At 36.5% G+C, this 14902-nt stretch overlaps 1 protein-coding gene across 4 annotated transcripts in view; it reads right to left on the bottom strand.

The window, feature by feature from the left end:
- Positions 1–14902, bottom strand: part of ARHGAP24 (Rho GTPase activating protein 24) — a 489891-nt gene that overhangs the window by 39095 nt on the left and 435894 nt on the right. For all 4 annotated transcript variants that reach the window (XM_028124176.2, XM_028124177.2, XM_028124178.2 and 1 more), the window contains one exon: positions 9745–9952. In XM_028124176.2, coding sequence (XP_027979977.1) covers positions 9745–9952 — 208 coding nt within the window. The remainder of the gene's footprint in view (positions 1–9744; positions 9953–14902) is intronic.

The raw sequence follows: 14902 nt of genomic DNA on the forward strand, positions 1-14902 counted from the left end.
AATATTATCTTCCGAATGGATCCATAACTTCAAAAGCACAGGCCAATTTATGAATATAGATGGTTGTTAGCATAGGACTGATGTGTGCAAAACATCGAAAACAACAGATGCAGTATTAGACAAAGCAATGCACTCATATGATGACTTACTACATAGCCCTTGAAATCATGTTTGTGAAAGCCACTTAGTGACATGGAAGTTGTTCATGATATAATGTTAACAAGAAAAGGCAAGATGTAAAAACTGTGTGATTCCAATACTTTGTATATATACATATCTGTATTTAGATATATCTGTATGTTTAAGTTTCTACATATCTACTTATTTATACATTATATAGAGCAAGATCTCCCTGGGTTATTTACTTTTGAAATATCCATCTTCCCTTCTTATAGTCTTCTATATTCTAAATTGTATACAAAATGTTATAATTTAAAATACGATCTTAATAATATTTAAATTAAATTTTAATAACACCTCATACTGTCATAATTTTTTAAAGTTATTAAGAAAGTTCACTTTAAAAATAAAATTTTAGGGCTTAATATTGGAGCTTCAATAACATTAGGCCTTAATATTAAAAATTAGAGATTATTTTTGCAGAATTCTTGTGAGAATTCCTTTGTACATTTTAACATCTATGGAGATGAAAGCTACATCTTGTTGACTCTTTAGTGAGATAGAAGCAGTATGAGGAGACATAGGGGAATATACTTGTTCACTCTCACTTTTTCTAATATTTCACAATGAAAAATTTCTGTCCTTTGATTTACATCCTAATAACTATAGAAAACATTATACACAGTCTATATTTTTAAACTTACACCCTTTTAGAAATCATTTTGATGGTGAACGTTGGTGAAACTAACTTGAATTAGCAAATGTTCCAAGGCAGTTTGTTTTCACCTCCCGAAAACTGAAACCTGAGCTAGGATTTGGCCATGAGAAATTTCAAACTCAGACAATTAACTGAAAAAGCAGATGGGGCAGAATACTCTACATGTTCTGAAAATAATCTTACTTTTCTTGGGAAATTATGGATTATTTATTCCCCTACCAGAGTAGTTGACAATCACATTTTGCCACAAATATGTGACTCTCTTCTTTATATTTCCCTGTTCATGGATCGGGAAGTCCTCTTTTTTTTTAATCAGCAGAATCTAGTAATTTGCATATGTGCCTCCCTATGACAGAGGGACTCAAGCTTGACAATTTATTTATCAAAACAAGGATATTTAGACTGCCAGAATGTGATATTGTGATATAATAAGAAATATATTTTTTGTTTTTTTTTCCTGGCTCCTGGCCAGAGTTCCTAAAACCCTTGTAATTCTCTAAATGATAAAATAGAAACATCTTTTGTTATGGTATTTGGTTTTTATCCCCAGTTCCTGAAGTAGTTCTAGTGATGAAGGTAAAAGAAAAGCCTTCTTCATTCATACCAAACGCCTTTCAACCACACCCGAGTTTATGAGTTTATATGTTTATGTTAATGAGGTGACTTTTGGAAAGCCCCAAGATGGGAGGGGGTGGTTGCCAGAGGAAGGAACCGTGTGGTGAGGGTGTTGGAACTTTCAGCTTTACCCCTCAATCTTTGGGGAGAGAAGAGGGTACTAGAGATTCAGTTCAGTCACCAATGGCCGAAGATTTAATCAATCATGGCTACACAATGAAGCCTCCATAAAAAATTCCTAGCCAAAGGGGTTCCGAAAGCTTCTGGGCTAGTGAACACATCCTCTTGCTGGGAGGAGGTATGCCTGGTGAGGCCCTGGAAGCTCTGCCCCCTTCCCTATACCTGCCCTATGCAGCTGTTCCATTTGGCTATTTCTGAGGTGTATCTTTTTATAATAAACTGGTAATCGTTTTCCTGAGTTGTGTGAGCTCTTCTAGCAAATTGTGAAGCTCAAGTAATCTCCGATTTATAACTGGTTGGCCAGCAGTATGTGACAACCTGGGACTTGGGACTGGTCTCTGCAATGTGGGGGGGAGGGTGCAGTTTTCTGGAACTGAGCCCTTAACCTGTGGAGTCTGCACTAACTCTGGGCAATTAGTATCAGAATTTAATAAAATTGTAGGGCACCCAGTGGGTGTTCACCAATAATTAGAGAACTGCTTGCTGTGGGAAACCTACACATTTGGTGTCAGAAATATCCTGTGGGTAGAATAATAGAAAATATTAGTTTTTCTTTACAGAGTGACCTTTTTTTTAACATGTAAATAAAATTATTCCATTTCTTGTTAAAAATATTTCAATGGATTTCCATTTCACTTGGAAAGTGAAAGTCCTTATCATAATCTACTGGGCTACACAAGATTCATCTCTTTCACCTGTCTCCCAAGACTGTACTCCTCACTCACTGTGTTCCAGCCACAGTGTCCTTCTTTATGGTCCACAAACAAGCCAAGCCATGCTCATCACAAGGCCTTTGTACTTGATATTCCACCTACAAAGTGCCTTTACCATATCTTTGATATGGCAAGCTTCTTCCTGTCATTCAAGCTAAACCTAAAAGTTATATTCTCAGGGAGGAGATGTGTGTTTCCACCACTTCACTCACTAACATTTTAGCACGTCATCCTTCTCACTCTTTGAAATTATTTACATATTTACTGTTTATTGTTTATCTGTCCATCACTAGTAACGCAAATTCCAGAAAAGAATTGACTTTGTCTTTTTCACCTAGAACAGGTGTCCAAGTGTCTAAGACATACGAAACACTCCAAAATTATTTATTGAATGAATGAATGAGATGGACTGTCCCCAAAGGTGACTGTCAATAATTTCCCTCACCCCTATACATTCATGTCATGCCTTCTAACAAGAAGTAGAACCAGTTTTTAATCTCTTTTGATCTGAACTGGCCTTACGATTTACTTTGGAACAATCATATTTGGTGGATGTGACATTGTGCCAGTTCTGGGCCTAAACCCTTCAGAGGCCTTATAGCTTCCAGTCTTATTTTCTTTCAGTCCTGAGATACTGTGTAAAAAGTTCTAATAATTGGTTAAAGAGAGAAACCCTGTAGGACACAAGACTGCAGAGAGAAAGAGAGAGGCTCAGCCCACCATCAGCCATGTCACCTGGCCCAGTGTCGGCACCAGGCTTGGAAGGTAGCTCTCTTGGATACTGTGCTACATTAGATCATGGCAACGGATACCATGTCTCTGCCAAGCATTGTCCAGATGCAGAATCTGAAAAGCCTACTGTTGTTTTTAAACCAAAAACTTTGGACTGGTTTGCTATGCAGCAAGAGATACCTAAAACAGTCCCTGGAATCAGAAATTGGGTGCTGCTGCAACAAAATTCTAATGTATGGCACTGGCTTTGTCCTGGCAGTGTCTGGACAGTTGTGAGGACACTATCAGAACTGGGAAAGCAATGAGAAAATTGCTACCAGAAGCTAGAGAAAGGTGAGCTTGAAGAGCTTATTAAGCAGTGGTGGAAAAATTTGCAAGACTGTTGGCTGCCATAACTCAGAATGTAGAAAATGGTCCTGATGAAGCTAATTAGAAACTATTCAACTCTGAAGAAAAATTTAGAGAAACTATAGTGGCCCCGGGATAGTGTCTCCAGCTGGTGAAATCTTCTCAAAGTAAGACATGGCCCCAGAGCAAAGATAAAATCCAGAGTGCTGCCAATAAAACATGACCTGAAGGTCAAGACCAGATGATGGTGTGACTTAAAGGATTCCTCATTAAAACCTCTGAAAGACTGAAGGTAGCACCTCACAGATTCTCTCAGTAATACAAAAGGATTTAGAAAGAATCTTAAGATTGTTCTATAAATGCTGACTCATGGACACCATAATGGCAGGACCTGATATAGTGGGATTTATGGGTGTGACTTTGTTTCAGCAAGAGGATTATAATTTGACACTTCCAAGGTTTTTAAAAGAACTATGGCAACTTGGAATAAAAGGGATGGTACCAGTTCAAAAATGAAAAGAGGCTTTGAGACCCCAACTTCCTATGGACAGAAGCAGGCTGAGAAACTACTCAACTAAAAAAGTGAGTGAGCCATTTCTTGTGGCGGGGGTGGGGAAGAAGTCTCATGGAGCAAAACCAGGGTTCTAGAGAGTAGATCAAAGAGTAGAGGAGAGCCAAAGTTTAGAGAACCAAGCCCTAACCTAGGCACATTTCCCACCTTCCCACCCCCAGAGGAGGGGCCCTGAGAACACATGTCCAGCAGGAGTTCAGAACTGTGGATGAGAATCCACTCACCATCTTCACAGAGTAACAGGTATCCCATCTGCTATTAAAAATGAGAAAACTAGTCTGATTATATGAAACAATTTTTTTTTTAAGATATTGGACAATAGTGCAAAAATGTGACCTTTGAGAGTATGGAATCAAATAAGGTAAATCTTATTATTACTCCAGCCTTGCGCATTGTCATGTACCAGAGCCTGGGACAGGGATGGGAACCCTAAAGAGAGAACAGCAGTCTCACTGAGCCAAGGAGACAGAGATTACAGTTTGGAGAGGTTGAATCAGTTGGCATTTGTGATGCAGACCACTAACAGTAGGGAGCTTTGCACAACAGGACTTCTTGAAATCTACATATACCGCTTCTTGAGTCTTCATGTAAATACCAACATGAGCCAGCAGAGGGTAACACTTTAAACACAGAACAACTACCAGGGAAAGAACCACCATCAGGGTTAACAAAGTATAAGAGAAACATTTTTAAAAGAGAGACAATCAATGGTTCTCTCTTAAAAACTGGTTCTTTTTAAGGTTTAATGAAATTGATAATACATAAATAGACTGATTAAGAAAAAATGATGTAACAAATCACTAATATCAGAAGTAAAGGAGAGGACTTCACTAAAAAGTCTACAGACAATACAGAAAAGGAATATTATAAACAACTTCGTGATAATAAATTTGAAAAGTTATATGGAATGGGAAAATATCATGAAAGAGACAAATTACCAAAACTGACACAAGAAAAATTTGAAAAGCCATCTCTAAAAACTTCCCCATGAAGATAACTTCAGGAGTAGATGACATCACTGGTAAATTTTACCAAAGATTTATAGAAGAAATAATACAAAATACACCTACTCTTTGAGAAAATAGAGGTAGAGGCAACACTTGCCAACTAATAGGGGTGCAGAATTTCTCTGATAACAAAACTAGTTGAAGATACTATAAGACATCTACAGGTCAATACCCTGGATGAATATAGGTCCCCAAGTCCTTAACAAATTATTTGCAAGTCAGATACAGCGATATATAAAAAGAATAATGCATCACAAGCAAATGTGGCTTATCCTAGCAACATAAATTTGGTTTAATATTTGAAAATAGATTCATGTAATTCAGGACATTAACATCACAAAAAGGAAGAATCAGATAATTTCTGCAATAAATGCAGAAAGAAATGGATTTTATAAAATTTAATTCTCATTCATTATTAAGAATGTCGGCAAACTAGACATAAAAGGACATTTTCTAACCCCATAAAGGTCATCTACGGAAAACATATGGCTATCGTCACACGTGGCAGTGAAAGACTGAAAACCTCCCTCTACATACAAGAGAAGTATGTCCACTCACTACTATGGTAGACAAGTTCTTAGCAAGTACAAACAGGCAAGAAAAAGAAATACAAAGCCTACATATTGAAAAGGAAGAAATAAAACTCTCGCTAGGTACAGTCAACAAGATTATGTGCCTAGAAATCCTAAGGGATCTACAAAGTCCCACGAGCACTAATAAATGAATTTGCCAATCTGTAGGACCAAAGATCTCTCTCTTTATATAAATCAATTGTATTTGGATAATCCAGCAGTTAGCAATTAGAAAATTAAATATTGAGAAACAATACTATTTACAGGAGCATCTATAAATAGTAAATACTTAAGGATAAATTTAACAAAATGGAGCAAGATCTGAACATTGAAAAATACAAAACATTGCTGAAATGCAAAAAGTGCTAATGAAATGGAGAGATGGGCCATGTTCATGGATTAGAAGCTTTCATATTTCTTTTAAAAATAAATAAAATTTAAAAAAAGAAGCTTTCATATTTCTAAGATATCAATTTTCTCCCAGTTGATTTCTGGAGTCAATGAAATTTCAATCAGAATCCTCACCGACTTTTTTTGTGCAAATTGACAAGCATGTGCTAAATTTCTTTCTTTTCTTTTTTTTTTTATGGAGATGTAAATGACCTAGAATAGGCAAAACAATCTTGAGAAAGAACAAAGGGGATTTACTCCTCTTGATTTCAAGACTTTAAAGCTGTGGTGATTTTCTCTAAAAATAGCCTCCCACAAATCTTCCTTCTCTTCAAGTGCTTGCCCCTCTTTCCATCAAGTGGCCCGGTTTATTTCCCTTCTCCTCAAATGTAGGCGGGCCTGTCTTGTGACTTGCTTTGACCAACAGACTGCACCAGAAATCACACTGTCCTCCTGACCCAGCCCTTGTGAGGCTTGCAAACTGCCCTTTTCATTTTCTTGGAACCCTGAGGTATCATGTCACTAAGTCTGACTAATCTGCTAGAGATAAAGGCCATATGCCGAGCAGCTCTATTAGATGTGAGATTTATAGAGGGAGAGACAGAGAGAGAGAGATGGAGGGAGGGAGGGAGGGAGGGAGGGAGGAGGTGGGGAGAGGAGGGGTGGCAGGTTGTGGGCAGGGCATAAGGGTAGAAGGGAAGGGAAGGAGGAGAGAGAGAGAAAGAAAGGCCCAAGCAGCCTCCAGCCACGTTAGCCATCTTGGACAAGGCGCTGGACATCTGAGTAAAACCATCCTGGATCCTTCAGACCTAACTGATCTCGTGAATCAACATCATGTGCAGGAGAAAGGAGCACATCCTGGCCAGCTCCTGCCCAAAGGGCAGAACCATGAGCAATAGCCGGTTGTTATTACTTAAGTCACAAAGTTCTGGGTGGTTTGTTACGGACCTGAAACACTGAATGACTGAGCAAAACACTCTCCTTTTCCTCGCAGGATGCTAGTGGCGTTAACCATATTGTGCTAACATTCAAATACTCTCCCCAACTCTTTTCTACAGGTTTTCTAGTTGACAGGTAGCTTCTGTAATCACTCTTTCGAAATTAAAAGAAAGGAGATTTTTATGTAGCATGAAATCACCAGGTAATTAAAAGATCTTTCAGATGAAATTTCTGATTATAAAAGTAATGGATACTTATTGGAATCACAATACTAAAAAAAAGAAGGAAAACATCCCTCACTATCCCACAAAATCGATGTTTATCTTTTGTTACATTTTCTTCAGTCTGTTTATACATTTATGTATTTCATACAAAAAATAAATAATTTCTTTTATAAGTGAGATCGTATTTTATATAAAGATTGCACACAATTCCATTATCAGCTCAGTATTAAGAACAGGATTTGGAGATAACTGCTTACAAGGCGTATCTTTTCTTATAGGATCTTAAAACTTATAAATATCCCTCCATTCTTTCATATTAGCAAGAATCTTGTTATAAGAACCAAATCATAAATGCCTATAGTAAAATAATTTTTAATAAATATACTTTTCTATAATGTCATTCTGCATATATAGGCCATATATGATATAAGAAAAAGCCATTGAAACTTATCAATGTCACATGAAGTTCATTGTAGAAGATGTTGTTTATCCCATTATATGATATTTTATTATAAGGATCCCACTCGACAAATTTCTTTCAATTTTGGAAATTGAAAGAATTAAAAACAATTTAAAAATTACATTTCTTCTAGATAAACTATTGTGTATGTCCTGTGAATAGGCCTGAATTTGCAACTACTGTTTAGGTTTTCTTTTTCAAAGTATAAAATAAGACATGGGGCTCCCCTGCCAAAAGGATATCTGTGTTTTTGAAATTTGTTCTCCAACCCTGGTTTTGAATTCATTTCTTTGCCTCCGCATTTAATTTTTATCTTTCAGAGATAAATTATGAATGTCTATAAACTGTCTGTAATACTTGCTGTAAACAGGTAGGATTTTAATCAATTAATTGATCCTGTCTTATTTTTCCATTTGTTATTTCCACTTATTATTGGATAGCTTTAGCATTTTTCCAAAATTTTAATAATTGCATAATAATTTATTATATTAATGCACTATTATTTAATTAACCATACTCTGCTGCGGGAGATAATAGATTGGTGTTCATTTTCTACTATTACAAAAATTGTAATAAGCCACTTTGCACTTAAGTTTTTTTCCACAGATCTGACTTTTTTCTAGGACTAGAATTTCCTGCTAAAACGGTCTTGAAATATATTACCAAATTTCTTTAGAAAGACTATAATCATTTGCACTCTTACCATCAGAGTGCCTACCTTAATATACCTTGCCAGCACTGAGTATTACCATTGTTCAAGATTTTGTTAATGTGACTAGAGGAAGGGCATTCATTAAATGATTTAATGTACATTTCTTGGATTATTAGCAGAAGTCCATATTCCCAAAGATGCGTCCTTTGTCTTATAGCATGTATTCAAGTGTCTTCTTGTCTATCTGCTCCGTAGATCAGTGTCTGTCCATGTGCTAATTCTATGCTTTGAAAGAGTAATAATACTTAGTATGCAATTTTCAATTTTCAAGAATAAGACTATTATTATCCACAACGTTCAATACTGAGATTTTCTCCTGAGGAAATAATCCAAAAATAGAAAATATTTATGTAAATGGATATCCTCTACAACATTATTTATAGTAGTGATAAAAGTGATGACATAATGTCCCAATTGTTGAAATGGTTACGAACAATATACTTGTAGAGTGAAATAGTAGATATGAAAATTATGCTTATGGAGGTTGCCAACCATCAAGTATTCAGTTAAAATATATTGTAATATTGGGGATATTTCAAATATAAATATTAAAACTATCTGCTACACTATGCTCAATTGATAATATTGGGATAAAAATATTATTTTCTACTAATTAAAAAAGTGAAGAGAAGGAGGTAGTTTACAAAATATTGCCGTATTTAACTCTTCATGAGTGGAATTATGGATGCTTTATATGCTCTTTCCTGGAACTTCCATTAGTCCCTGAATTTCATCATTCTATACTTCTTGTTCCCTTGTAAATCTATTCTAGATTAAGGTGAAGCTATATATTGAAAAATATAATGCTTTTATTATTAAAAACAGTTATTTTAATTACATTGCCTATATCCCCAATCTCTGCTTATTAATACTTTTAATATCTTTTAGCTGAAAGAATTAAAAAAAAACACTGAACAGGAGAAGACTCCTATTTTTTTTTTAAAGATTTTATTTATTTATTTGACAGAGAGAGAGAGACAGTGAGAGAGGGAACACAAGCAGGGGGAGTGGGAGAGGGAGAAGCAGGCTTCCCGCCGAGCAGGGAGCCCGATGCGGGGCTCGATCCCCAGGACCCTGAGATCATGACCTGAGCCGAAGGCAGTTGCTTAACCAACTGAGCCACCCAGGCGCCCCAAGACTCCTATTTTAAACGTTCACTTTTCTGATGCAAAAGTTTAACACGGGGTTAATTTAGGACCAAAGGAGAAGAAGAAATAATCATGTTTCAAGAGGGACAAAAAGTATCCAGGAGAAAGACATCTAAAGTGTTAAAATTTTGACTCTGTAAATTAATAAAAATAATCCACCCTTGTGTGGCTATATAATTCATATTCTAAAACCATTATAACATCAATTAAGGTTCTCTTGTCTCAGCTCACTGCATTCTTTCTGTTCAGTTTGGATTTCTCAGTGCAGAATGATTAATGAAATCTTGAAATCTACCTGTCAAATGATGGCTTCTCTCCACAGTCAAAGGCATCCTGGAGCTCCTTGACGAGGTTAGCCTGGCCTGGCAGCCGGAAGAGACCCTCTTCTTTCAGCCCCCTTTGTCGGATAAAGTCCACACACTGCTCGACCAGCATTGGAGCCAGACGGTTCCCATATCTCTTCTCATAACGGACAGTGTCTTCCAGTTTCTGTCCAAAAATGCCTGGAGGAACAAAGGCTCACAATGAATTTGAGGAATTCGTATCATTCCACTTGGTTATTTTTTTTAAAATCCTCTATATAAAGGGAAAACAAAGACTGAAAGGCTGACAAGCATTTAACAATCAGTACCTCACAGTTTTCCAGAATCAAATCCATGATACACAATTCTTCAAAGGAAAAGGCTTTGCCTTACGCTGCCCTTCTCCCCTAAATTCCGTATTTAGCCCCCACACCAAATAGACATACAAAGTTGGAGATAGCCACTTTAATATAAGAAACACTGCAATAAATGAAAGTTTAGTTATTTTGTGTGGGCCCATGAGGGCCTGCAGTCCCAATGGAGTCATTGCTGTGCACTCCATAGCATCTGGAGGTAGTGTTCCTACTGATGATGACCAGATGACTGGGCTGGAAATGGAGGCCATGATGGCTGCTTGGAAGGGACTGGACCCTTACAATAGCTAGCCCCAAAGGCAGCTTTAGGCACCAAGGAGGATTCTAATTTTGTCCCCATCTCTCACTAACAAGCAAATAGTGGGTTGTATCTATGAAGAGGACAATAGTGCTCTCATCTCATCTGGTTCCAGCTGCACAAAGGCGAGACCCAGCAATACCCTAACTGTGGAGATTGTTACCAGCTGGTGCCCCACCAGTGGCCCCACTGAGCCTTTAGGCTAACTTACTCAAAATGTGCTGTAAACTTCCTTCTTTCCAATAAAGAGTAGCCATTGTATTGGCTTCTTCTCTTGAAAGAAAGAAAGAAAGAAAGAAAAAGAAAGAAAGAAAGAAAGAAAGAAAGAAAGAAAGAAAGAAAGAAAGAAAGAAAGAAAGAAAGAAAGAAAGAAAGAAAGAAGAGAAGAAAGAAAGAAAGAAAGAAAGAAAGAAAGAAAGAAAGAAAGAAAGAAAGAAAGAAAGAGTCTCTAAAATATATTAATACCAGGTCATAGCTTGGTAAAAATGATCAACCTATGAGGAAAAAAGGTGGGGAAAGCCAAAGCAAATGTCACTCCAATGTTCCCAGATGGGATGAATATCACTAAATAGTTTTAATGGTCTAATGGTTTCATAAAAGGGAAAGAAAAATTAGTCTTGCATGTTGAAATTATGTGAGACTCCAGAATACCTGGGGAATTATTTCAAAAACACTAGGTTAAGAATTGAACAATAAAAACAAATATTTTACCTCCCTATCTGTAAAATAATTTATGTATGGATTCAGCAATGCAAAACCATCACATTCCAAGCAATAAACAACTGCTACCAAAGAGAAAATTTTTAGCCCTGGTAGAAACAATAAGACAACAACAAACCAAACTATTCAACACCTGATATCAAATCTAGTATTAAGAGAATTCATATATTCGCTATAGGAAAAAAATGTTGAGTGAACTAATATTAATATTCAAATACATAGAAAGCAAAATTAGAAAATGGCATCTTCTAAGGGCAGGAAAATTAATGTAGGTAACAGGTCTATTCAGCTAAATTTGTAGACTTTGGAACAAGCAGTTTCTCAATGGTGTGAAACATTGTTTGCCAACTCAACAGTTGGCATTTTCTCTTGTCATACCCCTATTTTCTCTTGTCATTTCCATTTTAGGGACTGGAAAATTAAATACTTCTCCCACTTTTTAAGAAGTCTTTGGAGTCTCTAGGAAGATTTTTTTGCTGATGAAAGAGAAAGACAGCTGGAATTGCCAATCATTCCTTTTTTTCTACCATGAACTTGGACATGCTATCTGTTGATCTAAGAGTCGTCTTTTGACTATTAGATAGCAATCATGAGGGAAAGCCTGAAAGATTCAGACAATGGGGATGAAATCACTGAACCACTGACCCAATACCAGCAGCACCTCTTTATGATTTTTTTTAATGTGAGAAAAATGCATGTTTAACCACTGTTATCTGGGGTTTCTGTTGCTTGCAGCAACACCAAACTCTAACCCATACAGTGGTAATAATGACTTTGAAGATATTTTAGTGTTTTAATAACAAAGCTTGAAAATTGATTATGAATGGAGAATACTGACTCTTTTTCTGTGGAGTTCTTCTTTGTTTTCCACCCTGTGGAGTTCTTTGATGTTTATTTGCCTGAGATGTTTGGATTCTATTCTGTCAAAATTAAGAAAATAGCCTTTCAAAGGCACTAATAGTTTATTCTTTTAAAAAAACAATATTGACATCTGGGAATACACCTTATGTGTCTGTGGTTTTACACTTATTGTTTTAGATTGATAAACATATTACCTAAAGTTTCTCTCTAAATCCAGCAGAAAACCTACTAAAGATGTTGCAACTCAACATCTCTGTGTGCTACAAATGAGAACCAAACTTCCAAGACTTTGTTTTATACAGTAATAAAAAACAAACATTCTTTTCTTAAAATTCTCAGGATTTCTTTTTTCCCAACAACTTAGGGACATGATAAAAGAAGCAGTAAGTTTTGTTTTATGGCTACTCTGGTTTCTCCTCTTTCTTCCTTTTTCCTTCCTTCCTTCCTTCTTTCCTTCCTTCCTTCCTTCCTTCTTTTTTGTACATACAGCTTTGTGTTGTGGTAAGAATTCACTTAAGAAGTATAGCAAGAAATGAAAAGGCAAAAGCCCTAACATCTTTCCATTTATTAAGGACCTATTACGTACTAAGTCCTTGACATATCTTCTCTTATTTTCATAATAGATATATAAGGTGACTATCTTATTATACATGAGGAAACTGGGGCTCAGAGAGATTAAGCGAATAGCTCAAGGTTAATTACACAACACTAAGTATTGGAATGGAAGTCCATATTCAGATTTATTCAGCCTTAAAACCTTTGCTCATTCCCAAATACCAGTCCTCTTACTCTTTATTTAATCACAATGAGCATATGTCCTCATTTTCTAGTAATTCAAAATATTAGTAAATTCTAAAAATGAATAATATAGAGAATTTTTTTGTGTGTGCTCTAAAAAGTGATAATAGCGAAGATGTACTTATGTATTTCAGGCATGGGTACAAGTGGTTTATCTGCATTTCTTTCACTTAAAACTCACGGCATTTTATGAGGTGGTCACCACTATTTTACCAAGGAGGAGACTGAAGCACAGAAAGGTTAAGTGACTCGCTGAATGTCACAGAGCTAGTAAATGATGGAGCCAGGATTTGTTCAAGGCTATTGGATTCCAGAGCCACTCTGTATCTATTACATAATACAGGGTAATGTGCACACTGGCTGAAAAATGAGTTACTGAGGAAGAAACCTGCTGCTTACTAGCTTTCTGACCTACATTTCTGTCATCACACTAGCAGGAGTAATTTCTGCTGAGAAAATGCAAATTTGGAGGAAGATCAGGAAAAAAAAAATAGAGAAGGAGAAAACTGAACATCTTCTGCATCCTGCCCAAGGAAATTATTTCCTTTATGTAAAGAGCTATGTCTATTTAGCAATATAATGTGTAAGAGAGTTAAAGCATATAGATGATAGGATACACATGCTTAGAGATTCCTGTGGAAAATTAATAGTTTTCTGCTGTAAGTCTGGTCTCGGAAAGAATTGGTAAGTGATTATAATAAACGTATCCTTCTCAATTTGTGGCATTGGAAATAGAATGTCTCAACCATCTCTGTCTTATAATGGTAGATGTGAATTAATGTCCTATATGAGCATGTTTTTTGTGTGGAAGGTTAGGCGGAAATTTTTTTTTAAGCTGTTTTGTTTAGCATTTTAATTGAGGAAGCAATGAAACTTCAAATTTTAAGATTAACAAGAAAGCACAAAGGTCATGAGCCTATCCCCAACTAGCAGCAGGGGGAAAAGGACACACTGACTAGTAGATTATTAACAAGAATATACTCTGTGATGTGAGTCATGCAAATGGTGCTAGCTATATCCATTGAAATTCCCAGGGAGGTTTCACACTACCTGACAAAACCATCCCTGGAATTTCTAGGTGACAAAGGTACATCATGTGTACTTCCCTTGGAAGTACGTTGATGGTGTCATAAAGCATCACCAAGGAGGTGTCCTTTCACTAGGCTGAGAAGGTAAATTACCCAGGTGATTTTATTATACCTGTGGGAGGCTGTTCCAACTGGAGAGAGAGAGATCTAAATCTCCTTCAGGATTTGTGAGGTTCCTGCTTTATGTGTGATTTATACACTCAATAGCTAGAGGCAGCCTGTGAAGTTAACTGAGTGTGATCAGATAAATATATTCATATTCCATCGATCTTAAATATGAATAAACAAACACAAAGCCAAACCTTCTTGGATTTTCTGTGCCTTGCAATTATTTATTCTTTTTGCTCCTTGGTTCCCAGTTAAGTATAACTCTGGCTCCATTTCAACCCTTTCTGTCCTTGCCAACCTATTGCAATTTGGACTCTGACACTGCCAGTCTACTAAAAGAGCTTTTTCTATAGTCATTGATAACTTCCTAGTTGTCAAATCACTGAAAGCCAAATTTACTTTTTGTATCACTTCATGCCTCACTCCCTTTAAAACTGTCATGTCACTCTTCTTCCTGACACTTCTCATGTGTTACATAGTTCTTGCCTTCCAGAATACTCTTATCAATCTCTTTCTTGACGGTGCTACTTACTACAACCTTCTCATAAATTTGTTGGTCCTCTGGGTTCTGTCCTCAGCCCTATTTTATGCTACTTGACACAATTTCTTTGCTTGACTACATTTAATCTCACTGTCTAACAGTATTCCCAGATCTGTATCTCAGTTTGGGCCACTCTTACGATCCTTGGCATTGGATTTCTAAGTGCCCGTTAGACCCCTCAACATGGATATCTCAAAACATTCTCAAACTCAGAATTTCTAAAACGAAGTCACCTTTTCTTTAAAACCTGTTCTACTTCCTGTAATCTGGTTTTGGTTATCAGTTCCAGTTACCCTCCTGAACATTTGAAGTGCCATCTGAGAGTCAGCCTAGATTCCTCCTTCCTTCATGACCATCACTTAG

This window comes from Eumetopias jubatus, unplaced genomic scaffold (genome assembly GCF_037043125.1).
Source record: "Eumetopias jubatus isolate StellerSeaLion01/CBP00866 unplaced genomic scaffold, mEumJub1_p1.0 scaffold_2, whole genome shotgun sequence".
NCBI lineage: Eukaryota > Metazoa > Chordata > Mammalia > Carnivora > Otariidae > Eumetopias > Eumetopias jubatus.